The 27,659-nt window shown below is 40.0% G+C and overlaps 1 protein-coding gene across 4 annotated transcripts in view; it reads right to left on the bottom strand.

Moving 5' to 3' along the window:
* The window catches only part of il1rapl2 (interleukin 1 receptor accessory protein-like 2), a 445,655-nt gene that overhangs the window by 136,347 nt on the left and 281,649 nt on the right, over positions 1-27,659 (bottom strand). For all 4 annotated transcript variants that reach the window (XM_084939955.1, XM_084939961.1, XM_084939963.1 and 1 more), the window contains exons 5-6: positions 2,949-3,135; positions 2,713-2,866 (exon numbers count right to left, since the gene is read on the bottom strand). In XM_084939955.1, the coding sequence (XP_084796081.1) occupies positions 2,713-2,866; positions 2,949-3,135 (341 nt within the window). The remainder of the gene's footprint in view (positions 1-2,712; positions 2,867-2,948; positions 3,136-27,659) is intronic.

Genomic DNA, 27,659 nt, shown 5'->3' with positions numbered 1-27,659 from the left:
TAATGACATCAACACCCTATATCGGGTGTGCATAATTATTAGGCAACGTCCTTTCCTTTGGCAAAATGGGTCAAAAGAAGGACTTGACAGGCTCAGAAAAGTCAAAAATAGTGAGATATCTTGCAGAGGGATGCAGCAGTCTCAAAATTGCAAAGCTTCTGAAGCGTGATCATCGAACAATCAAGCGTTTCATTCAAAATAGTCAACAGGGTCGCAAGAAGCGTGTGGAAAAACCAAGGCGCAAAATAACTGCCCATGAACTGAGAAAAGTCAAGCGTGCAGCTGCCAAGATGCCACTTGCCACCAGTTTGGCCATATTTCAGAGCTGCAACATCACTGGAGTGCCCAAAAGCACAAGGTGTGCAATACTCAGAGACATGGCCAAGGTAAGAAAGGCTGAAAGACGACCGCCACTGAACAAGACACACAAGCTGAAACGTCAAGACTGGGCCAAGAAATATCTCAAGACTGGTTTTTCTAAGGTTTTATGGACTGATGAAATGAGAGTGAGTCTTGATGGGCCAGATGGATGGGCCCGTGGCTGGATTGGTAAAGGGCAGAGAGCTCCAGTCCGACTCAGACGCCAGCAAGGTGGAGGTGGAGTACTGGTTTGGGCTGGTATCATCAAAGATGAGCTTGTGGGGCCTTTTCGGGTTGAGGATGAAGTCAAGCTCAACTCCCAGTCCTACTGCCAGTTTCTGGAAGACACCTTCTTCAAGCAGTGGTACAGGAAGAAGTCTGCATCCTTCAAGAAAAACATGATTTTCATGCAGGACAATGCTCCATCACACGCGTCCAAGTACTCCACAGCGTGGCTGGCAAGAAAGGGTATAAAAGAAGAAAAACTAATGACATGGCCACCTTGTTCACCTGATCTGAACCCCATTGAGAACCTGTGGTCCATCATCAAATGTGAGATTTACAAGGAGGGAAAACAGTACACCTCTCTGAACAGTGTCTGGGAGGCTGTGGTTGCTGCTGCACGCAATGTTGATGGTGAACAGATCACAACTGACAGAATCCATGGATGGCAGGCTTTTGAGTGTCCTTGCAAAGAAAGGTGGCTATATTGGTCGCTGATTTGTTTTTGTTTTGTTTTTGAATGTCAGAAATGTATATTTGTGAATGTGGAGATGTTATATTGGTTTCACTGGTAAAAATAAATAATTGAAATGGGTATATATTTGTTTTTTGTTAAGTTGCCTAATAATTATGCACAGTAATAGTCACCTGCACACACAGATATCCCCCTAAAATAGCTAAAACTAAAAACAAACTAAAAACTACTTCCAAAAACATTCAGCTTTGATATTAATGAGTTTTTTGGGTTCATTGAGAACATGGTTGTTGTTCAATAATAAAATTATTCCTCAAAAATACAACTTGCCTAATAATTCTGCACTCCCTGTATTCTCTACAACCAAATTCAATAGTCCATATTGCTTTTGATTATTTCTCACCCACTGTTGCTCATTTAATGTGTGATGCTGTACCATGCTCAGTTCTAGTAACAATTAAGTTTAACATCCAGGCATCCATGAAAACAGAATTTATTAAATTTAACGGAGTTAGACGTTAGCACGAAGTTAGCTCGCTAGTTTCCACCTAAACATGATGTAGCATGTTCTGACTGAGAGATTTCTGAATGGAATTCAAACGTACAGCTCTGCTACCACTTCCAACATTTGTAGGGTTACTGAAGTTGGGCTAGCTGGTATAATGATGTGCTACGTGATCACTAGCGACACAGCTATGTCAGCATAACGTAAACACATTGAAGCTGGAGGATGAACCCCCATCTTTTTTACTCGATAAAAGTTAACGTGAGGGTTCCTGACGGTTAGGGACAAATGCAATCGATGGCAGGAAGCTGTAAACGGACCAAACTTCAGTCAGGAGAACATATTCAGGAGGATATACTTAACAAATCAGCTTTATACTTGTTAGAGGTTGGAAAATGATTGTGATACCCAGTAGCTGCGTTCTTGACTCTTGTCCATTCTCTCATTGCAGTCCTTCCAGGCAGAAGTCTTCTTGACAGAATTTGATGCATATTCTTAACTCTATATGCCCAGGCCTTTAGATCTAGAGGCCTAACCCTAAAGCCTAGAGGCTAACTGGTGATTGCCAGACAGCCACTGGTCACAAGAGAAAAATGAGTGGATGTTGTGAGTGGATGCTGGAGGTTGTTGGCAGTTCCTCAGTTGCTAAAGCCCTAGCCAAGTACACCTGAGGTCAGTCAGTGACTCTCTTGTAATTACAAATCAGTTTATTTCCTGAACCATTGACAAGTACTTTCTGGGGGTCCATGGCTGCCATTGCCCCTAGTTGTAGTGAAACTATGAAAAGAGCAATGCAAACCTGAAATGGAGACCCTTGCCTTCAAAGTAAAAGGTGTGTCTTTTAAACTATGTTGGTTTCAGAGTAAGGCGCCATTTTTATGAACATTCTCCTTTTGTGTTGCACTTTTTCAGTTTTCCCATTGCTCAGCGGTTACGTGGTCTTCTATGGAAAATACAGGCAACCGCAGCAATGTGTTAGCAAAGCAATAACAGAATAACAGTTTTAAGTGCAGTATCCTCAACAACAGCAGCCTCTAGAAATCAAGTGGCAACTGGTTGGCAATACACCAAAAGCAACCGAAAGTTGCCAGTGGACTAGTGACCAGTCTCTTGGACTGTATCCCATCTCCATCCATTCATTATGTCCTACCTGTGACTTTGAGTTGCGTTGTCCTTCGCACCAATCTGGATCCATACTGCAATTCACAGGTGTAATTTCCCCCGTCTCCCTCCTCTATCTCAGGTATCCAAATATGTGTGGTATTAACAATGATGGAGCTTCTCCATTCAACCAGCTCACACTCCTAACAGGAGACATAGGCAGAATAGATCAGTCGCAACCTTAAACAGAAGACTCATAAAAACTTTTCTGCGTTCATGCCATACCTTGTACCAGGTCATCTGTGGTTGTTTATATGGAGCCAAATAGTCTTCTATATCAGGACAGTGGATCATTTTGCTGTGGGTTATCTCAGCTTTCTCCAGATGGCGGATTTTGCTACTGAAGCATTTTCCCTCGTCGCTCTCCTCCACGGTCATCGACATGGACACTTTCATGCAGTATGTGGAGTTCCTAAACAGATTAAAAATATACATAAAAAAGGTATTCTGTATCACTGCATGTTGACATCTTTCTCAGAGTTGTTGAGAAAAGAAACCACTTGACATCACAAATATAACCCATCTATGCAGTTGTTTCTAAGCCAATTCAAGCACCCTGAAATCAATCTGAGTGGGTTTGTTTTTAGCTGATTTGTTTATCCATTCAAAAGTTAGCTACAACAGTGACATGAGTCATTCAACCATTTGTTCAACACCGAGACTCAAACAGTCAAAGTCTTACAATCTGTGTCAAACAGAGCTATTTTCTGGTGAGAATGCAGGGTGGACCCTTTGGCTCTGTTCTGGTTATTTCTGGTGAAATTATAGGCCCTTTGACATCCCAGCTTTTCACTGACACCATTCAAGGAACTGGCAATAAATAAGAGGTTTTACAAACGCCATCATACTAAACAAAAGATTTCATAAAAAGCATTGCCATACATTGGCTTCATTCTTGCAGATCGCAGTGAGCAAAGATAACTGTACTTGAGAACTGGTGCTCTAAAAATAAAATACACTTTGATTAAAATCAAACATTTTAAAGGAAAGAAATTAGAAAAAATTGACATAATTATATACACCAATTATGAGATTAAACTGTTAGGATCCATCCTTGACAACAAAGGGTAAATGGTAATGTTTAGTGCTACTGAATGACAAATAGAGTCACTTAGAAACAAAGTATCAGTCTTTGTGGTTACTGGCGTTCTACTGTCAACCAAGGAGCAAAACAAGCGAACTGCAACAGCTTTGCTTTTAAAGAAAACTGTCACGTCAGTCACCTCACACAACAACTGATGAGTAGCGCAGAGACAGAGCTGCTGCATTTAGAGCCCACAAGTGGATTATTGTTCAGAGGCCTGAAGCAGCACGATATTCACACCTGTAGCTGTTCTCCACATTAATATTTCAATAAGGTACGATAAGTGACCAGAGCCTGTGATTAATGATGATTATGTTGAATTTCCTTCTCCTGACGTGGCATTTTACATGAGTAATGAGTTTGAATTGCATAAATCCTTTTGTTTTTAAATTATTATTAACAAATTGCCCATGATACCACTGCACAGTGGACAAAACTGACAATGAATATGTAAAAATGTTCCACTGCGTGTATTTATGAAACTGAATCAAAACTGACTGCTTGGGGTGTTTGTACAAAGATATTAATCGGATCCAGAGCACTGCTGCACATGTTAACTTTTATCTTTATGGCAACTATACCGGGTAGCAGCCTCTCTAGAAGCTATATTTTGGTTTACACGCAAAAGACGTTGTTTATAAAGCGAGCACAGAGAATGCTATTAGCATTTAGCATTGCTGATACTCGTTTGGGGTTTTAAAACCTCGAATGCCTTCATTTCCAAAAGCAGCATGTCACTTGTTTCAATACAAAACACCTAAAGGACAAGTGAGGTCATACTGACACAGGCATACAGGGAGTGCAGAATTATTAGGCAAATGAGTATTTTGTCCACATCATCCTCTTCATGCATGTTGTCTTACTCCAAGCTGTATAGGCTCGAAAGCCTACTACCAATTAAGCATATTAGGTGATGTGCATCTCTGTAATGAGAAGGGGTGTGGTCTAATGACATCAACACCCTATATCAGGTGTGCATAATTATTAGGCAACGTCCTTTCCTTTGGCAAAATGGGTCAAAAGAAGGACTTGACAGGCTCAGAAAAGTCAAAAATAGTGAGATATCTTGCAGAGGGATGCAGCAGTCTCAAAATTGCAAAGCTTCTGAAGCGTGATCATCGAACAATCAAGCGTTTCATTCAAAATAGTCAACAGGGTCGCAAGAAGTGTGTGGAAAAACCAAGGCGCAAAATAACTGCCCATGAACTGAGAAAAGTCAAGCGTGCAGCTGCCAAGATGCCACTTGCCACCAGTTTGGCCATATTTCAGAGCTGCAACATCACTGGAGTGCCCAAAAGCACAAGGTGTGCAATACTCAGAGACATGGCCAAGGTAAGAAAGGCTGAAAGACGACCACCACTGAACAAGACACACAAGCTGAAACGTCAAGACTGGGCCAAGAAATATCTCAAGACTGATTTTTCTAAGGTTTTATGGACTGATGAAATGAGAGTGAGTCTTGATGGGCCAGATGGATGGGCCCGTGGCTGGATTGGTAAAGGGCAGAGAGCTCCAGTCCAACTCAGACGCCAGCAAGGTGGAGGTGGAGTATTGGTTTGGGCTGGTATCATCAAAGATGAGCTTGTGGGGCCTTTTCGGGTTGAGGATGGAGTCAAGCTCAACTCCCAGTCCTACTGCCAGTTTCTGGAAGACACCTTCTTCAAGCAGTGGTACAGGAAGAAGTCTGCATCCTTCAAGAAAAACATGATTTTCATGCAGGACAATGCTCCATCACACGTGTCCAAGTACTCCACAGCGTGGCTGGCAAGAAAGGGTATAAAAGAAGAAAAACTAATGACATGGCCTCCTTGTTCACCTGATCTGAACCCCATTGAGAACCTGTGATCCATCATCAAATGTGAGATTTACAAGGAGGGAAAACAGTACACCTCTCTGAACAGTGTCTGGGAGGCTGTGGTTGCTGCTGCACGCAATGTTGATGGTGAACAGATCAAAACACTGACAGAATCCATGGATGGCAGGCTTTTGTGTGTCCTTGCAAAGAAAGGTGGCTATATTGGTCGCTGATTTGTTTTTGTTTTGTTTTTGAATGTCAGAAATGTATATTTGTGAATGTGGAGATGTTATATTGGTTTCACTGGTAAAAATAAATCATTGAAATGGGTATATATTTGTTTTTTGTTAAGTTGCCTAATAATTATGCACAGTAATAGTCACCTGCACACACAGATATCCCCCTAAAATAGCTAAAACTAAAAACAAACTAAAAACTACTTCCAAAAACATTCAGCTTTGATATTAATGAGTTTTTTGGGTTCATTGAGAACATGGTTGTTGTTCAATAATAAAATTATTCCTCAAAAATGCAACTTGCCTAATAATTCTGCACTCCCTGTAGAGACGAGTCGCTGACAATCTGGCACTGGTCATTTTTATAGTTATGATGTGATTAGTCGCTGGAAGCTAGTAGTTACTGTGAAATCAACTACTAAAGCCCTTTAATGTTGATCTAGAGAGTGAATTGTGTCACCCTGATAAACACTGGTTGCTAGAGAAGAGTGTGCACTCTGTGACGTCCTAAAAGGTTAACAGTGTAACAATAGTCACAGACAGTTATACAGTACTACACTAATAACCTCCTTGCAGTTGCTTTGGTTGTTACCAGATTGCCACAGTTTGCAAGTTAATGCCTTTGATGCAATCTCCGTTCACCTTCAAAGTAGAACTTGTGCCAGTACAACTAAAATTGACAGTCTACTAGTGCCTAAAGTAACTGTAAAGGAGTTTTGGACATAGATAGTGCAAGTTTTATTAAAAAGCTGATAAACTAAAATCCAGATGGTCCAGATGACTGAAGATTATGATGAAAAACACTGAAGCACGTGGGAGGAAAATATACAATCTGCCAAGGACAAAGGACAAAGACTACACAGGGGCCTGGTTGGGTGGAGGTGAAAGCAGTCAAACACAGGTGAAGCTAATGAGGACAGCAAACAATAACAAGGAGGGAAGGGAACTAAAGCAAGATATGAGAAAACTAACTGTCAGAGTAAAACAGGAATTAACCGAAATAGAAGTAAGTTAGACAAAGAGATAAAGACCAGCGTTAGACTAGGATGTGAGATACAGGGGGACACAAAAGTAAGAGGAAGGGGAGAAGAGAATAACATTAGAAACAAGTGAAAAGTAATAGAAGCCAGAGGGACTGCAAAAGCTTGCTGCTCTGCCCCAAAGGGATAAACCTCAGCCCACTTCGTACAGTAGTTTCTAGACACATAAAATGTTTCTCAGCTCAGTCCAGAAGCCCGTCCACTAAATAAGGCTTACCCCTGCCCTGCCTTTTCGCACCTGTTGCAATTAGCATGCAGCTCCCTGTTGCAGCAGATGTGCAAAAACAGAGCCGAAGCAATTACCTCGAAGACAGGTAGGCTCTGTGGACTGTGTTGATAAAATGGGTGTTGTTATTTGTGCTAGCGAGACATCGGAGGTTACAGCTCACAGTTACATGCTGCCGTCATAACGCCATGTGTGACAGCGTGTCCTTGAGCCAAATTTTTCTAATGAAACAAAACAAGCGAACTTTGAAGTTTGTTTTCATGTGCGTGATGCAACACGCTTTCAACATCGTTTTCGATTTGAAGTCTTAATATCTGCTCAAGGTGATTGTAATTGTTGGTGTGTGTGTGTGGTTTTGTGGTTGTGTGTGGGCAGACTTTGCTATGTGTGCTCTCCCAAGTTCACCTCCAAACACAAAACAGCGCATTGATCTCTTAGTCTTACTCCCTCATGCACATACCCCGCCCAACACACACACACCCATTGTCCCTTAACCTCTCATCTAAGTGGATCTAAACCACTTATCCCATCAATGCTGTGTGTGCGTGCGTGTGTGTGTGTGTGTGTGTGTGTCTTACAGGGGACCCTGGATTTTTGTCATTGACCTAACCAAGACCACTGAGCATTGAACTAGAGGCCTGGAAAGCTTTTTATCCATCCATCCCCCAGTTTTTTCTACTCCTCATCAATCTATCTCCAGCCTACAGCATCTTGTTTTCTCCTCCAGTGATTCGGTTACCTTATCTTATACGCTTCTCTGACTTTTCTGTCCCTCTCTGTCTTTTTCTCTCAATCAGATATAATTCAGTCTTTTACTAACCCTTCTTATTTTTTGGGATTTGTTTTCACTTTCATATTAGCTACTTAATCAGCTAATATAAAAAGAAAATCATCCTTTATGTATAAATAAAAAAAGACCAAATAGCTAAATAGAAAGAAAGATATGGACAGTATCAGCCCAAATGATTTCTACACCAGCACTGTGTCAACAGGTGCAAGACAGGAGCCCGTCAGTAGGAGAGCAGCAGTAATCCCAGAGCTCCATATATCTCTAAAAAGGATGCGTTTCCGGCAAGGCAAGCTCCAGGTCACCTGCATTTGAGCCCATAAATGACAGAAATAGACTTGAAGTGTAAACACATGTTTCAGACTGTCTTTACAGGAGTACAGCTTGAGAAAAATGTGAGCTGTTGACCAACTGTTTAGACAGCTGAACTGATTAAAGTGTTCTGTCAGATGGCCTTGAGACAACTTGCCTCTTTCACCTAATCACCTTTTTCTATGTAAGCGCTTTCTATCTGCCATTCATAATTTAATGATCTCCTGATATTAGAGGGTTAAAGTACACCAAAAATCTTCTTTAATTTAAGTTAAATTAGTTTGTTTTTCCTAAAGAAGAAAGGACAACAGTGACAACAGGTAAGACGTCTTTTTTTTAGACCAATAACAAGAATGTGCTTGTTCCATCCTAATCAATACGACATTTTTAGTAAAGGCAATGGGCTTTTTTACTGTACAATGTAGCTAAGCTATTCTTTATAATTACATTAACCCTCGTTAACTGTTATTATGTTTAAAGTGGTATCAAAGCAGGTTGACTAAAGAGGCTACATCAGCTTTTTTAATACACTTAGCCTATATGTTTACAGTAAGTAGGTAAAGCTACTGTCAGTGAGTTCATTGTGTACCAGGTGTTTTGCAGAAAAAAGGCAAGGTCTAACCAAAATGAAGAAATTACAGTTTTAGAGATGTGCGGTTAAAACTTTCGACAGAGGATAATCTGCCAAGAGTCAAAGAAGCAAAATACCAAGCTGGAAATGAGCATAACAGGTTCCCTTTAAAATACACCCGTGCATCGTGGCTTAGAGTCATCAACACTAACGTTGATGACTCTCAGTCACGATGCATAATGTTACCCAGTACATTTAAATATGACGTCACAGAGATCCTGAAAAGCGGGGCGAATTGGGAGCTGGAATGTCACAGCACTGACATCAAAAAACTCCTCGTACGTTTCTCTGTGTTGCCAGCTGCTGCTAGCAAAACGGCACTGTTTGCTGCCTTCTTGCATCATCGATCTCTCTCTGTTGCTATGTCCCAGCCTGTGGTAGTGCGCACGAGCCACAATCCTCATTTATTGTACATAATTGCACAACAAACGAGGATTGCGGCTCATGTGCACTACCAGGGCGACCGTGGTTCAGGGGGTTGGGAAGCTCATCTGTAACCGGAAGGTTGCCGGTTTGATTCCCAAGTTCTCTCTGTCCTGGTCGTTGTGTCCTTGGGCAAGACACTTTACCCTACCGCCTACTGGTGTTGGCCAGAGGGGCCGACGGCAGCCTCGCTTCTGTCAGTCTTCCCCAGGGCAGCTGGGTCCACAACTGTGGTTTGCCTGCACCAGTGTGTGAATGAATAGTGGAATTGTAAAGCGCTTTGGGTGCCTAGAAAAGCGCTATATAAATGCAATCCATTATTACCACGGGCACTATCAATGTGTGGCAAAATACTTGAATTAAATATCTATATGTATATATATACACACACACACACGCTCTTCCTCACATCTATACTTTCATAAACACTTCCCACAAATGGATTTTATGTTAAAAACATGCTTTAACCTTGTAGCTTTGATGATTTGGTTCTATACATTCATGCCAGTAATGCATATTGGATTGAGATGAACTGAAGCAGAACTGTCCTCTCTCTCTCTTTGCTGTCTTTCCACATTTCCTTGTTTTTTGTTTTTCTATCGGGCTTTGTCAAAAGCTTTGCCCCATTCCCCTTTCAACCTGAACACCGGAAGCCTGGCGCTAAACTGTGAAAACAACAACTATGTAAAGAAGAATGTATTATGCATATCGCACTGTAAACATGATGATTCAATTAGACCGCAATGCAAACGCTGTGTCAGAAGCAGTTAGCACATGCTGTGCGCCTCTTATAAATGCAAATTGTTGGTACGTGTGTGGGTGTGTGTTCATATCTGGCGCTATGTGAATACATTTAAATTGCTTTGTTAGTAAAAATGCCCCTGAAGTTAAAGACATTTGTGTATTTAATGTGCTACAAGTTAGAGTCGTACACGTTTTTGGTTTGCTGTACCAACAAAAAAAAAGTCACTGCAGCTGGAATTATGAAGTTATCATAATTAGATATTCAGGGGGTAGGTTTTTTTTCTCCATTGCCATTTACCTGCAGGGCAAATAAGTAATAACCAACCGTGAATATACTGTATTTGGGATTATTAGAGGAGAACGAACATGCTCTACTATATGAAATGAATATCCAACACGTTCAGGAAAACCTCATTATAATCCACATCTAATTAAAATGTGTCCATGGCCTTTGTTCAAGAAATTACAAGAAGTCTAGGAAATTACAAATTAAAGCAGAAGGAGATGAAGCAGAAAAAATAGAGGGATGAACCAAAAAAAGATAAAATAATAGCGTATATTCGTGAACAGGTATAGTCATTTCTTGTGTCAATTAATTTTTTTGTTTCAAAAAGAATTCCAAGAACCTGGAAATCAAACATCCTTCAGATCAATTTAATACTTTTCCTTCCTAAATATGTCCATGTTTTTAAGGCCTTGCTCTCTTATTTTATGGTCAGGATACGTTTCATTAGATGGAGTATGAACAACCAGCTATTATTGTTCCTGTATGTTTCACATATGTCAAACATATTTTAAAAGAACAGTTTGATAGCTTGGAAATAAGTCGTTCTATGTCGTGTCTAGAATAATATGATAAAAGATGTATACCACTTCTTTTGTTCGTTTCAGGTTAAACATAAGGGATATTATCAGCATCTGCTATTTGATTTTCCGGTTTCATCTGATTAAATTCTCAGCAATGATACTTTTACAAAGAAAAGACTACATCATTAGCTTCCCAGGAATGATCCGTTATTTCAGGTAATGGTAAAATAGTGTTATTGCCAAAATATCCAGTCTAGGACAAACTGTTCAAAGGCAGCTCCAAACTACCCAGATCGAAGAAGCCACACATATGCCTGCATTCTGTTTGAACATTGACATAAACTTTGCAAAGGTTCGCACATCACAGATCAGTGGCAAACAAAGCAAATCACCTAAAATTACTAAAACAAATTTCTTTATTAAGGATTTCCAGCAAATGTCATGAACATACCAGAACATACCAGAGTGTGTGAACATACCAGAACTTCATCCATTTTCTTAACTGGTTATCCAACGTGTGGTCACACAGGAATAAAAGACTGACCAGGAGGTCCAAACCCAAATCATCTTGCTGTAAGGTGAAAGTTCTTCTGCTTGAATGGTAAATGGACTCGTTCTTATATAGCGCTTTTCTACTCTGAGCACTCAAAGTGCTTTACACAACTCATTAATTCACCCAATCTCACAAGCTATTTTTCTAAGTTTTTATTACTATCTAACATTCATACACACATTCACACTCCAATGGACGCATCGGAAAGCAACCTGGGGTTAGTATCTTGCCCAAGGATATTTGGCATGCAGACTGGAACAGACTAGGATTGAACCAACAACCTTCCGGTTAGTAGGTGACGTGCTCCACCTGAGCTACAGCCACCCCTGTTGTTTGACAGATGACACTCAAGCAAGCAAGCAATTTATTTATATAGCACTTTCAGATCAACCCCCAGCTGAACACAAAGTGCTCAAACTGAACACAAATAAAATCAGCACATTAGATTAAAACAATAAAATCAGGGTCATTCTGTATCATATGCCAATTAGTAAAACTGGGTTTTAAGACATGTTTTAAAAGTGGACAGTGAAGGGGCCTCTCTAATGTGCTGGGGCAGATTGTTCCACAGATTAGAGGGGACAGGGCCTTCTCTAGTGCTGCTCCTGAGCTTCCTCTTGGACCTGGGTACATCCAGGAGCAGCTTGTCAGCTGACCTGAGAGACCTGGGGGTGAGTAAGGATGCAGAAGCTCAGAGAGGTAAGTTGGGGCAAGACCGTTTAAACATTTAAAAACAAACAAGAGAATTTTTAAATGAACTCTAAGATGTACAGGCAGCCAATGGAGTGAAGCGAGGATGGGAGTTATGTGCTCTCTTTTACGAGTTCTGGTTAAAAGTCGTGCAGCAGCATTTTGGACCTGCTGCAGACGAGAGAGAAGACACCAACTAACTCCAAAATACAGTGAATTACAGTAATCCAAACGAGATGGAATAAAAGCATCGATTACTGTTTCAAAATGCGGCCTGGATAAAATAGGTCTTACCTTTGCCAAGCGCCTTAAATGATAAAAACTGGACTTGACAGTAGCCCTAATTTGAGTGTCCAATTTAAAATCACTGTCCATCTTAAAACCCAGGTTTGTAACAACAGATTTAAAATACTCTGCCAGGGGTCCCAAATCAATAGACGAGGGTTCACAAGGTCTGCTAGGACCAAACAGAATCACCTCAGTTTTGCTTGAATTACATCTTAGAACGTTTAGGGACATCCAAGATTTAATGTCTTCTAGACATGTTAGAAGTGGTTTAATAGAGAAGGCATCTTTCTGCTTCAGAGGCAGATAAATCTGACATTCGTCAGCATAGCAGTGGAAGGATATTCCATGCTTTCTGAGGATGGTTCCCAGGGGCTGTAGATATAATGAAAAAAAGCAGAGGCCCTAAAATTGAGCCCTGCAGGACCCCAAACTGAAAAGCGGCAGAGGAGGACTCATACCCTAAAAAGTTAACACTAAAAGTTCTGTCAGAAACATAAGCCCTAAACCATTTCAAAGCAGAACCACGAATGCCTGCAAGATGGTGCAAGCGAGACAGTAAAATGTTATGGTCTACAAAAGCAGCTGTTAGGTCAAGGAGGACAAGAACAACGTAATTACCATAATTACCACTCTCCATTTCCAGTTTGTGTTTCACTGTTTTAGTTTATTACAGTTCAGAGAATAGCTGGCAAGTGTTTGCAGACCAGTCAGTGTGTTCCTGGCAAACAACTAACCAAATCAGTCACAAGCAGGTTTTCACCACTGGTCAGAAATACATTTTTTAATGCATTTACAATTTTTTATCACATGACCAGTAGTTGATAGATAGATCTCTCTTTCTATCTATCTAGCATTTCCTCCATAGCAGACCTTGCCATAGTGGGACAGAAAATATCCAAATAAATGCAAACACATTATAATAAAATATATTTCCTAGTGCACACTAAAGCTCTTTACCATTGTGTAGAAAGCTTCTTTCTACCCATTACACACACTAAATATTACTAAATAATTGATGTTAATGGCACATCTCAGCTCTATAGATAGCTGCTAATGTGAGTATGTGTCAAGAGTTAAGAACATTTCTGACTTTATTAAGGAGACAAGAAAATTGCTTTCAGACACAGAAATGAGAAAAGATTTTGAAACACTGAGTAACAGAGGCAATAGAGTGCTACAGATTAGATTCCAGGGATGGTATTTAAGGTTCATCTAGATCTTATTAGAGATATGTTTGCATTTCATAGCCTTAGGTCATTTCATTTTTATGAGATGTGCACATGTTCCAGGCCCACAAAGCAGCAATAAGACCACTGGTGTTTATCGGGATCATTTTCGGGATGCGTGATCACGATGTTGGCGGCCCATTTTGTTTTTGACGTATTAACCATACCTGTGCTGTATGCGCTAGTCTCAGTGTGCAATTTGGCAATACTGACAGGATTATTTTATCTAAACAAATAAAGACATTACTTCTTAGCCTGTAAGAATAGGAGACATTAAAGAGTCAGCAAAACCAAAATCGCTCATTAATTTGATGTGTTTTTAGTACAGTTTGCATTGTACTGTGATCAGGATGAAGTGTAATTAAACAAACTGTCTGACAATGTCTCTGATATCTTGGAATACTTATTTTTTTCATGAAGCTGCTGTTTTTCCACCATTTCCAGGCTTAACACTACAGTGAATGGTCTGCTTTCGCAAAACATTTTTCTGCATTAATCAACAAACAGCTTTATACGGAGCCCCGCAGAGAATTTTAAATGGAAATAACGACGATAAAATTATAAAAAAAATTAAGACGGACTTTTGCGAGATCTCGCAAAACTTTTGCAAGATCTCGCAAAAGTTGAATTCCAACAATGGCGGCAGCTACTTAGTTGTAATATTACTCTTTCTGGGTCACAAATTACACTTTTAAGATATTTTGAGGCGTGAATGTAGTTGTGTAAACGTCAGATATCTGCTCGGTTTACAAGACATCACATATTTGCAAAAGTGCTCCGACGTTTTCGGAGATGTATGAAACTTTTGCGAAGTTTTGCGAGATCCCGAGTTAGTTTTGCGAGATCTCGCAAAAGTCCGTCTTAATTTTTTTATAATTTTATCGTCGTTATTTCCATATTCACACACTGGTATTTCCAGAGCTGTCATAAATAGTCCTGCTTAGCTGGATCAGAGTTTATACTCAGAGGCACTTTTATATGTGGATATGGGCCAAAAGTTCAAACCATAGCTGATAAGCTTAACATTCAGCATGTAGCACCTTCCCATGTCATTCTCAGTTAAGTCTATTTAATTTTTAAAATAAAAGTTAAATATTTTTAACCACAAGTTTGGTCCTGTTGAAAATATATATCAGGAGGCCAGCAAACACATCATCTCCTTATTTTTTTATAGAATATATCTCTGGGTGACTTTATGACATACATGCTTTATACTGTGAAATGAAAGATGACCTGTTCTGCTCTTTTCCAGTGCCATACGTTTTAATCTTGGATTAACAGTTCAAAATCCTTATTATCTATCTTACAGGAACCCAGGAGCACTGAAGTTCATCATTTGTCCGTAAAACACCCCTCTTTCCCTCTTAAAGCCAAACACAATGTGTAAATAGAAGGATGTGTTACAGCCATAGTTGTGTGTGGCTGTGATGGCCATATTAGGGGGTATCCACTCTCTTTGTTATTCCAACCAACAAAAAACCCACCTACATTCACGGATCTCATTATTTAAAACATTCGCTCCTGAACTTTTACACTGGATTCCCGACACACCGCCCAAGTGATCCGAGTCTCTGGAGTGCACTGTGGAGTATTTTACATGCTAGGTGGATGTGCAAACCACTACACTATGCAGCCACTATACAGCATGCATATGACAGATAATAAGGAAACACATAATAGGTCCCTTTAACTACAGTTTCGTCTCTGATGATTTTCTAAAAGTGTGTCCTTTGCTGCTCCGTGCAGGCCTTTCGCAGCAAACCTGTTTCAGCAAACATGGCTTACAAATAAATTAGGCTCGACCTGACAATTTAATGCCAGCAAAATCTGTCCAGCAAAGCCGCCTCTTGTCTTACTGGCAGTGAATGAGGTGAAAAAAGAGATTTCAAAGGTGAAAGGAAAGATTTGTGGCTGCCATTTTGCATCTAATGTGATTAGCCGACATTCATAACACTTTGGTTATCAGCAGTTTTTTGCATTAAGCTCACGTAACACACAGCATCTGCATATGTGCCTGCATGTGTGTGTATGTGTACGTGATCACCGTCTGCTGAGTGCGGCTTGTTATTTTGTCACATGGCAAAGGAAAGTGTACAGTTGGTCGCCTTTATGGATTGGTAGAGAAGCTATGAATAAAGCATAGGCTTTCACTTTTACACATGTGGGGATGTGTGGTTTTATGACTGCCTATGTGCATTTATTAAAGCAAATGAGGAATGTGCTGTCATGGTGAAACAGATACCAGGTGTGAGCCAAAAACCTCTTTCAACTTGAAACACAGCTGACAAATCAGCTGCAAGTAAAAGCACTTCAGACTGCTTGAAAAATTATCGTTCAAAATCAAAATTATGCACTGAAATCTATACTGCTTGTTTTTTTCTTTATTTTACAACACACTACCAAGTAGTAGAGTCGCACTTACAGTAAGACTTAATGTTCATGCTGGTTTGAGGCTATGATACTGACAAAGAGGCAGCACATCTTCTTAGGCTACAATGAGTTTTCTTTTTTTCTTAATTGTCACGCTGATCTTAATTTGAAGCGACTGCCGTACGTCTGTCAGAGGCTACATAATCGCTTCTAAAGTGTCCTCAAGCAAGGCAGCATCACTTCTACAACAACTGCAGGCATACTGCACTTTGGCTGACCGCTAATATTTCATATTTGTGCAGAATTTGTGTTTTGTTCTTGTTGTGGAGCAGTCTCGAAAACCCCCCAAAAAAGACACAAATTCCAGTTCCACAAAATGCTAAATGAGCCGTTAATGAATCTCCAAATCAAATTGTAATCCACCATATCCAACTTGTCAATAAATCAGGCGCACCCTTCCTGCAATTACCCTCCTATGATCAGGGCAGGCTGCTGGAGGGTGCTTTGAATTATGGAGCTAATAGAGGAGGATGTATCCTGGCCAGCAGGCAGCGTGTTTATACCTGCACGGAGCTGCAGATTAATTTGACTATCAATCTAACGAACAGGCCGAGAGAGAGGAAGCATGGACACTGCTGCACGCTGAGACAGTCACACATACACACGCATGGGCCGACACATTTCTGTGCATCTCATATGGTTATATATGGATCCATACGCCACAACAAGCTATATTTTAATGAGGTCTTAAATACTGTGTGTAGAAAGTGTTTAACGCAGATTTTTTTAATGACACTCATCTTTTCATTAATAAGAAGAGATGCAAATGTGAGTCATTTTTAACCATTACATGTTCTTAAGACCTTTTAGGACATTTTATGATTTAAAAAAAAATCTGCAATGCATCAAAACAAACTGGAACCTCATTAAAAACTCATTTCACTCTGATAGCACTTGCTAAACAGAAGACACAAACATGCTGTCAGAGAGATGCGCGGCAGCCTCTGTCGGCTCGCTGACACACAGAAATTGTTCGAGGTACAGTGTTTGCTCCATGCTGGCTTTGTGTGTGCGCTGTACCTGTGTCGGCTGCTGTGTGATTTGTAAAGTAAAGTAAAGCTGCACCTTTTTCATGCCCTCCATCATTTTTGTGTTAGCATGTGTGCATCTGTGTGTTTCACTAATATTCTTTAATATGAAAGGTCAGCAACCCCAACTTGTGAAGCACAGATCAATACCTGTCACTACTGATAAGCAACAATCTTACCTTTGTTCACACAGTGTATATGAGAGGAAAAAATACTGATTGAAATCATCACTGCCCTGTTTTCCAATCTAGATTAAAAAAACAAAAACATAACAAACAAGGTACATAATTGAAATGTTTCATTGTTTTTGGTTTTTTTTCCCAGTGGATTTTTACACTTGCACTAACCCATGAAAAACATCTTTCGATTTTTGTGTTCTGTAATGTTGCAATTTTTTTTTGTATTACAGATTTATTTTGCCAAATTCATCATAAACACAAGTCCACTGTGCACTGAAATACCAATAAAGCTTTAACAACAACATTGGATTATAGGTTCACATGTGCATCGTGTTCACTTACAAACAGAAAGGGAGGAAATTTTGTGCGCCTAAAAAAATGAAAACGATGAGAAAACGATTGTTTTTCCCCCTGAATGTTCCAAATGTTGCAGTTCTTTCATGTTATAAATAAGCGAGGAAGTAAAAAGTACAACTACTATTACTGTAGTGTGGGGATTAGCTTGTGTTACAGACCCAGCATGAGAGCCGATGTGTGTTTGAACAGTGTCTGCAGTCTCCTAGGCAAGGTGACTCCACTGAGTGTGTGTGTGTGTGTGCGTGTGTGTGCGTGTGTGTGTGTGTGTGTGTGTGTGCGTGCTTATGTACATTATTTGTGTGCAGAACTAAGTCCTTTTATCCCTTGGCATGTTTGTGAAATGAGTTTGTTATGCAAGCGTGATGTTCTAATTATTCATGTGATGTACTGATCCTGGTCACATTCAGGTTCATGTTCATGTTTATGTGAACATGATGTAAATACACAATATCTGGATGTGTATACGCTTCCACTGTCATTTACAGAATACTGCACTTGATTCTTATGTGTAGTTTGTATGCATCTTTAAAAAAAACTTTATTAACACGTTTTTCTACATTGTTTTCAGTGATCAACAGGTGGCAGTAATGCATTCTTCATGATACACACAGTCACTCTTGCTGAACCAAACTTTACTGTGAGGCTTTACTTGCAGCAATGTCAGCCAATGAAATATAGTGTTAATTTAGGCCGGGTTAACGCTCATGATGGGCAAAGACTTTTTAGATTCCCAATAAATCAACAAGCTGTTGGTTGCTGGACGTCTCAGGGCAGCATGTTGGGCTTTTGTGGAAACAATGACTCAAATATTTAACCATACTATTTTTTTTTGCCATGAGCTAAGAAAATATTTTTTCTTCATCTTCTCACCCAGTTAAATGTCAGGTTGGTCCGTCAAGGAGGTTGTGTTTCTGGTAGCGTTTGCATGCCGTTCTGTCTGTAGACACGATAGCTTGAAAAGTTTTAAATGAATTGTCGTTCAGCTTTGTAGGGGTGCAGAGTGGCCTTGTGTTAATGATCCATTCAAATCTGGCTTACATCCACTCAGGCGTTCAAGGTCAACTCAGTGATTTATTGGTTAAAAATGGGCTAAAAGTTTTAAAACTTACAAGTGCAGTCTGTGAACATATAGAAAGTAAATATGTCACATTTAACTTCTGACCTCACATTTGACCTCTGACCTCTCCTTCAAGGTCAATAGAGTAATGCTATATAGAGCTATTTAACTGCCATTGCTTGTAATGACATCATGTAAGCGTGTAGGGAATTCTAAATATCACATTATAGTTTGGATCCAAATATTATGTCACAGTTGACCTCTGACCTCACTTTTACACTTTTTACTTTTACATTGTTAAGAGAATGAGCTGCTTGGTTAGTTAGAAATATACTGTAGTATAATATTATGTAATAAGCTCAAGTTATTCATGTCTGTTGTTTACACATCAGTGCCTGTTATCCATGACCTACTCCTACATGTTGGTATAATCACAGTAAGCGTCTTTCACACTACTCTTCTCTGATTTTTTCTGCACTACAAACTTAAAGCACACTTAAAAAGAACAAAAATGAATATATGTAAATAAAAAACTATTCCTTCCAAATTAATTACCCGGAGGAGGTTTGGACTCTTGGAGTACTTATTGTTCCCATTTGTACAAAAAACCTGCTGATCAAAGAGACTGCAGGGCTTTGGGCAAATATTTTAGGGAATTTTTGCTTTTAATACTGTACACTGGTGCACTTCATGTTGACAGTAATTAAATTGCGCCATACCATACAGACTTTGGTGTTCTGCAGGGTCTCAAAACTAGCTAAAGTACCATTAAATTTGTGTCCAGTGCTGATTTGAAGTGACTTATGCATGAAACTGTCCTTAACTGGGCTGAGCTCCAGAGGTCTGGAGGTAAATCATATATATATGGGCGATCGTGGCTCAAGAGTTGGGTGTTCGTCTTGTAATCGGAAGGTTGCCGGTTCGAGCCCCGGCTCGGACAGTCTCGGTCGTTGTGTCCTTGGGCAAGACACTTCACCTGCTGGTGATGGCCAGAGGGGCCGATGGCGCGATATGGCAGCCTCGCCTCTGTCAGTCTGCCCCAGGGCAGCTGTGGCTACAACTGTAGCTGCCTCCACCCGTGTGTGAATGAATAGTGGAATTGTAAAGTGCTTTGAGGTTCTCAAAAAGCGCTATATAAATGCAATCCATTATTATTATTATTATATAACTAAATAGGAACATAAAAATACATAATAGATGGAATAAAAGGGTAGTTTACACATGTGCAGTTTGTGCGAGGTAGTTCTGTGTGATCACATGTATGAGGCGAGGTCCTGATTGTGCTTTCCTTTTTACTTTGCATGTTAAATTTAAACTCACACAGCACAATGGATAATTCAGATGTACCATCTTAGGAAAACTTCCACTTCCAGGACCTGAAATCATTTCAATAAGGCTTAAACGAGTGACTTTGCAGATCACAGTCTAAGTGTACTTGAAGGACACTCAAGCAAGAGTTGTAGAAGCTGTGAGGATCAGACTTTACAGAGTTGTGTTGCTAACACTGGAGCGGTGGCTTGGTTTTCACACTTCCTCCTCTGCCCTTCTTTTCACCCTGCTTTAGCCCCTTCCTCTCTAAATCTACTGAGTCACATCGTATTTCAGAGCACCTTAAAACCCCTTGAACATCAAAGTGTCAAAACCAAGGCTTTACTTCTTTTTTTTTCTTTTTTTTTTTCAAAAAAACTGGCCAGGGCAGCAGGCATTGGCTCATCGTGGCATGCACTGGCACACGTTAGCCCATATTGGCAAATGACTGGTGCCGACTCAGTGGCTGCCAAGTCACTGAGGACTGCCAAAGAAACTTCAAATGACCGTTCTCTCCTTCTCTGCACCTATTTCACTCCCCACTCCTCTCTGTTTTACTTTGTTACTGCCATCGTTGTTTTACCTCCCTCTCTGTCTCTCTCCATCTCTTTGTTTCTTCCTCTTCCACTCACTGTCTTTATCTCCTGCTTGGAGTCTGGTAATCTGATGAAGAGAAAGGTTAAACATTTGGCTGGCATTAGAAAACACCCTTGTGACAATGTTGTGTGTATTTCTTGTGTGTGTGCCTTACCACAGGGGAATAGCTGAGAGAGAAAGTGTGGCAGGGAGATGTGCGCATAAAGAGAGAAATTTAAAAATGAAATTGCAAATGAGAATCTGGTCTTTTATTTGACTTCACCAGCAACTGCAGATAGGTGAAAGCACTTGATGGGATGTGAGGTAGGGAAATTTCAGCAGAAAAACAGCAATTTATTTTGTGCAATCAACCAGCCATTAACTATGGCATCAGGAAAATATGTCAAAAAAGATACACAGAATTACTGCCTTCCAAAATTACAAGTCTAAGTGTTTATTGATCTGCCACCTGTATTAAAGTTTGTTAAAGAGTTAAAGAAAGTTGCCATGGTTAAGAAAAACATACACATTCGTTTGGTCACAGAGGGGTTTCAGGCTGAGGGCTGCATTTTTAAAATCAGACAGATTGCATGCCCAGTTACTCACCCTCAACTCCTCTCTAAGGGTTTTGGGGTTGTTGGGGTTTTTTTTGTTTTTTGGTTTGCAGACCACAAAAAGTCGTCTGTCAGGAGAAATGTCAACATGGGCCCTTTTTGTCTCGATAGTTCAACCCTGCCTTCTTCAGATTATGCTCATATGATTTGAGCAAAATATTCACTGACAACTTGAAATATCAGTGTTATGTTTCACATTTCAACTGCTGTCCAAAAATATTCACTGTTGCGATGTATATCTAATCACCCGTGGCAATGAAAGTGGGATTTCATTAACAGCATTATTTGGTGCAATCATTCCGATGGCAGCTGTGATAGATGTCAGCCACACTGCAACTCTTGATTTGATGGATGGCAGTATTGGTAAAAACTAACCCAGAAACTACGGTCCTGGGAACTTGCACATACATTTGCATGCAACCTGTGTCTGTTCCCCCTCTTGTGGCTGCACCTCCCTGAGTCTGGTCCTACCAGAGAGGTTACTCTGTATTATTCTAGGACCTTACAATATAAAGCACCTCGAGGCAACGGTTGTGGCACTATACAGTATAAATAAAACTGAACTGATTTGAATATAAATTTCAATCCACACAGCGATTTCACTGTCTGTAGTCAGTCTTAGCAAAAAAATACCCACTCTTCACTCTAAAGGGGAACCACTGTTGGCTTTTTGTGTGGTGGTACGTGAGCTCCATTAACCTCGAGTTCTGTGTTTGATCAATTATCAATCTACAACATTGCAATCGTGCTAGTTTTTGAGTCATCAGGAAGTTCTACAGAATGGACTTCTGGACACCAAGAACAATGCCTGATCAGCAGACAGACAGTTAACAGCCAAAGACAGCCAGCATGTTGGCCAGCAAATCAAGCGTCCCTACAGCCAATCCAGCATTCAACCATGCAATCAGAAACTCAGAGCACCGGACAGAGTTCTCAGTCGGTTGAAACACCAGCTAGCCGATCAGCCTGTCACTGTGCCACCCGACTGACCCACCAATGACCCTACCTAGCCAAATGGCCTGTCCTGCCAAGATGTCACCAATTGAAACAACCTTTCATCCGCCTAACTGCTCAGCTAGCCAACCACAATTCTTTTTTTTAACCTTAGACAGCAGCCAGCCAGCATTTCAACCAGTCTAGTTACTCATTTTCCCAGAGAACACGTTGCATTTCCATCTAATGTGCCGTGTTGAAGTGAAGAATGGGCAAAGCCAGAAGCATGAAATCTTTCATCTCATGCTACCTCGTTCACTATCCAACACTTATTTTGTTCATTCGGAGTCGTCCTCTCCATCATTTTGTCCGCCGCCCTTCTCATTCTTCACCTTCATCTCCGTGTGTGAGTGTGTGTGTCTCCATCTACTTTTTGATTCCTTTTCTGCTTCAGTCTGAGAGAAAACCGTGTTGCAGGATAGAGGTTTGGTGCAATGTCTTTCCTGCAGCGCTACAGCCTCAAAAGTAAAGTGAGACCTCTTGCTGGGTGTATCAATTTCTTTCTACATGATGTCTGTGTGTATATGTGTGTGTGTGTGTGTGCCATAGTCCTAATCATAGTGTGCGCATGGAGGGTCTTGGGCAGTCGCCGCATGCTCTCTCTCCCTACTGAGGTCCTTATACCTGCAGAGAAAATGGATTTTTGCTTTTCTTTTCTCCTCTACTCATTTCTCCATCTCTGCCAACTCTCTCCTTCATCTCTCTGTATAATCCCATCTTCTCTCTATCAACCGTCCTGTGTTTTTCTCTCCGTTTATTTGCCCTCTCTCCCCACCCCTACAATTTAACTACTTTCTCCTTGACTCTTTTTTTTACCTTCTTTTCTCTCTCTCTCCTTCCCGCCCACCTGCCTCCATTTCTTCTGCTCCCTCCCTGTGCACATCTCTGTTTCTCTGCTTCACTTGGACAATGTTATTTTCCAGTTACGGTCTCCTGAGAAGGAATGTCACTCTACTTTTGTTCACCTATACTTTTTTTTAACAGTGTCTTTAGGCTGCACCCCTCTCGCAAACACACCCACTACAACACACACAAGGGGCTTTACTAAACCCTTTGAGGTTTTCTATATTTCTGCATAAATGTGACCAATAATAGCAGTTAATTCAGGGGTGAAATTACTCAGAATTTCTATCAGTGGGACGGAACGAGTAGTTGTAAATGTGAGCGTGGATGACTGTATGCCTGTGTGTGTTACTTGGGCATTCTGACCAGATGCCACTTCTTGCCCTATATATGACAACTGGGGCTCCAGCTTCCCACAACCTAGAATTGGATAATCGAATGATAGAACAGCTGGACGTATGTGATGACAACATTTCTGAGAGCTTCACAAAAAAGACTTGTCCAGGCTGGCAAAGGTTAGAGAACCATTTCTAAAGAGTGTTGACTTCATCAGTCAGTCAGACATATCGTGAAAGAAATTCATCACCCTCCACAGAGGAGGTCGACCAACAAAGATCACTCCAAGAGTAAAGCATGTAATATTGTGAGAGGCCACATACATTGGCTGATGTTTGTGTTCATAAATTTGCCAAGAGGATGCTGACCAACAACCATTGCTCTCCTGAAGGAACACCACTACAATCCAGCATCAGCAGCTCATCCGATCTGTGAAATATGGGCCTGTTTTAAGAAATATCGTGGATGTACTTGAAACAATGATAATAACTGGGACAGGCTCCAGTCCCCCCACAACCCTAATGAGTATAAGCGGAAGAGGATGGATGGAGTGACAGCTGTGTGAAAGTTGTTAAATATCCATTCAAGTTTTATGTTAACCGGACTCTAGACATTGTTGAACACTCCAACAAAACAATCATGGAACAGATTTCCATATTAATAAATTACTTTCTGCTAGCATTAAGTAGCTGGACTATGTAATCATAGATCAACATCATCATCATCATTAAATTAAGTTGGACTCAACAGCAGTAAATATATTTATTCATCACTGATTAATTAAGTTGGAATAAAAAACTTGCATAATGCTAAAGTAAAACAATCTAATCACATGGAAATCCTTCACACCGACTTCATGTTACTTACAGGATCCAATTTAAAATGTTACTTTTTGATTTTAAATCATTAAACGGTGGAGCCCCTTCCTACCCATCTGAGCACTTATCTCTTCATTCTCCAGAAAAAAAACATGAAGTCTGGTTCAAAATGATTCGTATCCGTTGCAAGGTCTAAGCTTAAATCTCACGGTGGCCTTGTCTGTTGCAGCGTCCAGACTCTGGATTAGTCTGCCTCTAAATATTAGACCTGCACAAACACTGGAACATTTTAAATCTCTACACATTTGACCTTTGACCTTTGACATGCTTAAAAGACTCACGTAGCAGGCATCCAGGAGGCGTCCCAGTTAACCACCTTAACTTGATCCTTGATATGTGGAGTATTAGCCACCTCTGAAGGCTCTCCTTCAGAGGACGTTCAGCACAGTTTAGTTGAACTGAACTTGTTTAACTGGGTTTCACAAAACTCAGTGGTGTTTAGGCCATATTTATGTATTAATGCAGAAACATTTTTCTGTACGGTATAACCATGATAACCAGTCATCACATCAAAAGAAACTAATTTCATTTGTAATTGGATTTGTTTGGCTTGTCACTTGCAGCACAAATTCAGGGAGACCTGAGTGAAACTGGTGTAATTACTCATGTACTTTGTTTCATTTATTGTAAGCAAAGTGAAAAAAAAGTTGCAAAATAATATCCTTTTTATACTGACATATAGCCTTTTACATTCATATGGCAAGCTTATTAATGCAGACATCAAACAGCAGTGCTCACAGAGCACAGCTTTCCCCAAAGGGCAGAGGCTGTACTAAAACTTGGATGCTTTATGATGTTTTTATTACAAAATGATGACGTCAGCGTGTTGTGTTGCTGCAGGGCATCGTATTGGAAAAATAAAAACGTATTGTAGAGCTCTCTCTATGCCCTTTCAAATGATATATCACTACATACGGTTTCTTGAAGATTATTTTTCAAGGTCCGATTTGACCTTGGGCACTAGCAGTGAATGTCAAGGTCAAATGCCTCGCCGACCAACGTACTCATGTCCTAAGAGTCGCGCGCATCGAAATAAAGGATTCTGCACTTAAATAATGAATTGTGCAATAAAATATGCATTTGTAAATTAATTTATGAATTCTCTTATTATTATTTGCTTATTTTTTTTTAATTACTAAAGTAATTTATTATTTATAAATCAATATTTCAAAATTAATTATTAATCCTTTAATAAATACTTCAAATTGAAAATGAATTTTACAAAAAAGAATTAAACTGTCAATAAAAACTAGTATACTTTATATTATTGTGAAGTTTGAAGATGATCCATAAAATACGGCTAACATATAGTGTTTTGCAAATTTTTTCATTTGGTGTGACCTTGATTCGAATTTTTACCAAACTTAAATAATAATCAAATTAACTTGATCTTTTATTTGTGTCTACCATCACACAACATTTGAAAATGATATCTGTGGATGCTAGACCGCAAATAACCAAACAGAGCCAATGACATACTTCCTCCCTTTGGAGGGAGAATACAGCAACACTTAGATTCAGTGTAGTTTTTCCCAATATTTCAGTATCAGGAAAATACTTACAGCTGATAAATCCTCCTCCCTGTTCAGCACGATGTCACTGACTTGTACCTTGATGACGAGGTATTAAACAGTGGATTTTCCTTTTTTTGTGTTTTGTTTTTTCTCTCTGCAGCAGCTGTGAGAATGAATCAAAGCGTTAAAGCTGAAGCTGAGAGTCTGTACTGAAAGTGAAGCTACAGAAGCAGCACACTTTGGTGACAGTTCACCACAGATGAATCATTCACACTGTCACATTGTTTCCTCGCATTCATTTAATAATTCTAAAATAATTTGAGGTCTTTCAACAACAAGTATGAACACATAATGCAGCCGGCTGTAAAGCGCGGCGCAGGCTCAGGACGTAGTCCATGAATTAAAGAAGGCCAGCCTCTTTGAAAAGGTTATCAAAAGGATCACTGTGGACTTTGAATCCCAATTATTTTGCCTTAGGCCAACAGAGTGTTATCTTGTATTTGAGAATTCAACTTAGTTTTCACTTTTTAAAACAAGACAGGACAAGTAGTTTGATTTTTTTTCTTTTCTTGTAGCTTGTATTTGGACCAGCTCCTGTGTGAACTCATGAGAAGATCACATTACACCAGTGAGAACTGACTGGGAAAGAAGAGACACCCTTTTGCTACGAACAAGCACAACACCATTAGGTCTGCTATTCGAAAACATATTTTCACAACCCACAGGATCCCCCTCACTGTAGAGATTAAGAGTTCAGGTTCTCTTTTTCTTTAATTTGTTACCAGTCTGCATATACGGTGCACTGTGCCGCACCGCAGCAGCAGGGTTGGAATAGAGAAACCCAAAAGGAAAACAAAAAAGTTCCCTAGAAAAGCTCCCCATTTTCCCCTTGACCCTCTCTGTCACGGCTTGTTAATTCACTAAAGATGATATAGATATCTTATCACACACATCTATCACTGCTGACGAGCACAGGGTTTAGAAAGATTAATGGAGGGGTGGATTGTTGAGAGAAGGGAGAGGTATAGATGAATGGTCAAATATGCAGGAGACAGAGACTAAACAGGTTTCTTATTTATATACGATACATTTCTAAAACATAGATGTTGTAATGCCATGGTCTCAGCTTAAATATGTTCTGTTTTCAAAGATTTTTTTAAACTGCTTGAAGCTAGTGAAACGAGATTTTAATATTAAGATGATTAATGGTTTACCTTTGCATTTCTAAACCTTATATAATCCACTCGATACATTTGTCAGCTCTGACGAACAAGACGAGTACGAAGCAGCAATTAGAAACTGTAATAAAGCCGACACAGACGTGCAAAGCAGAATAAGCATGTTTAATTTTCTATAACATTTTTAAAACATAGAATATCTGCCACATTTTAGGTTAGTGTTCACACTAAATACTGATTAAATAGCTGTTAATTGTGTAATTATTATTTATCATCTGTACATTATCACAAAACATTTATGAGACTACCCAGAAGACTGAATTCAAATGCATCGAACTCATAACTAAAGCTTTCACCAGCTCAACAAACTGCTACAATATCAGAAATTGTCAGAAACGCAATGAATGTCTTGCATCAAAGAACTTCTACTCACTACCATTTCTGTACACCAACTTGTTAAAACCTAGGGCTATGACCAAGCTACTAACTCCAGAACTCATAAAGTGGCCATTTAAGTTAAGTCAAAAGTGAGTTTCTGCAGACTCGCATGTTTAAATGTTTAACTTAGAGTCAAGAAAGGCTTTGGCCTACGTCAGTTGGTTTCCCCTACAAAACAACATTAAGGTAGGTTAAAAAATTAAGGTAGGTGAAAGGTCGTGTGTATACAGGTTAGGGTTAGCCGATTTGTCAGCATGTCCAAATGTGGTGGGTGGCCAAAATACTAACACCAAGATGTTAAAATGCAGAGCACAAAACCTATACAGTGATCCCTCGCTATAACGCGGTTCACCTTTTGCGGCCTC

This window comes from Perissodus microlepis, chromosome 2, assembly GCF_051167445.1.
Source record: "Perissodus microlepis isolate ML-2025 ecotype Zambia chromosome 2, ASM5116744v1, whole genome shotgun sequence".
Taxonomy (NCBI): domain Eukaryota; kingdom Metazoa; phylum Chordata; class Actinopteri; order Cichliformes; family Cichlidae; genus Perissodus; species Perissodus microlepis.
This window is presented reverse-complemented; position numbering and strand designations above follow the sequence as displayed.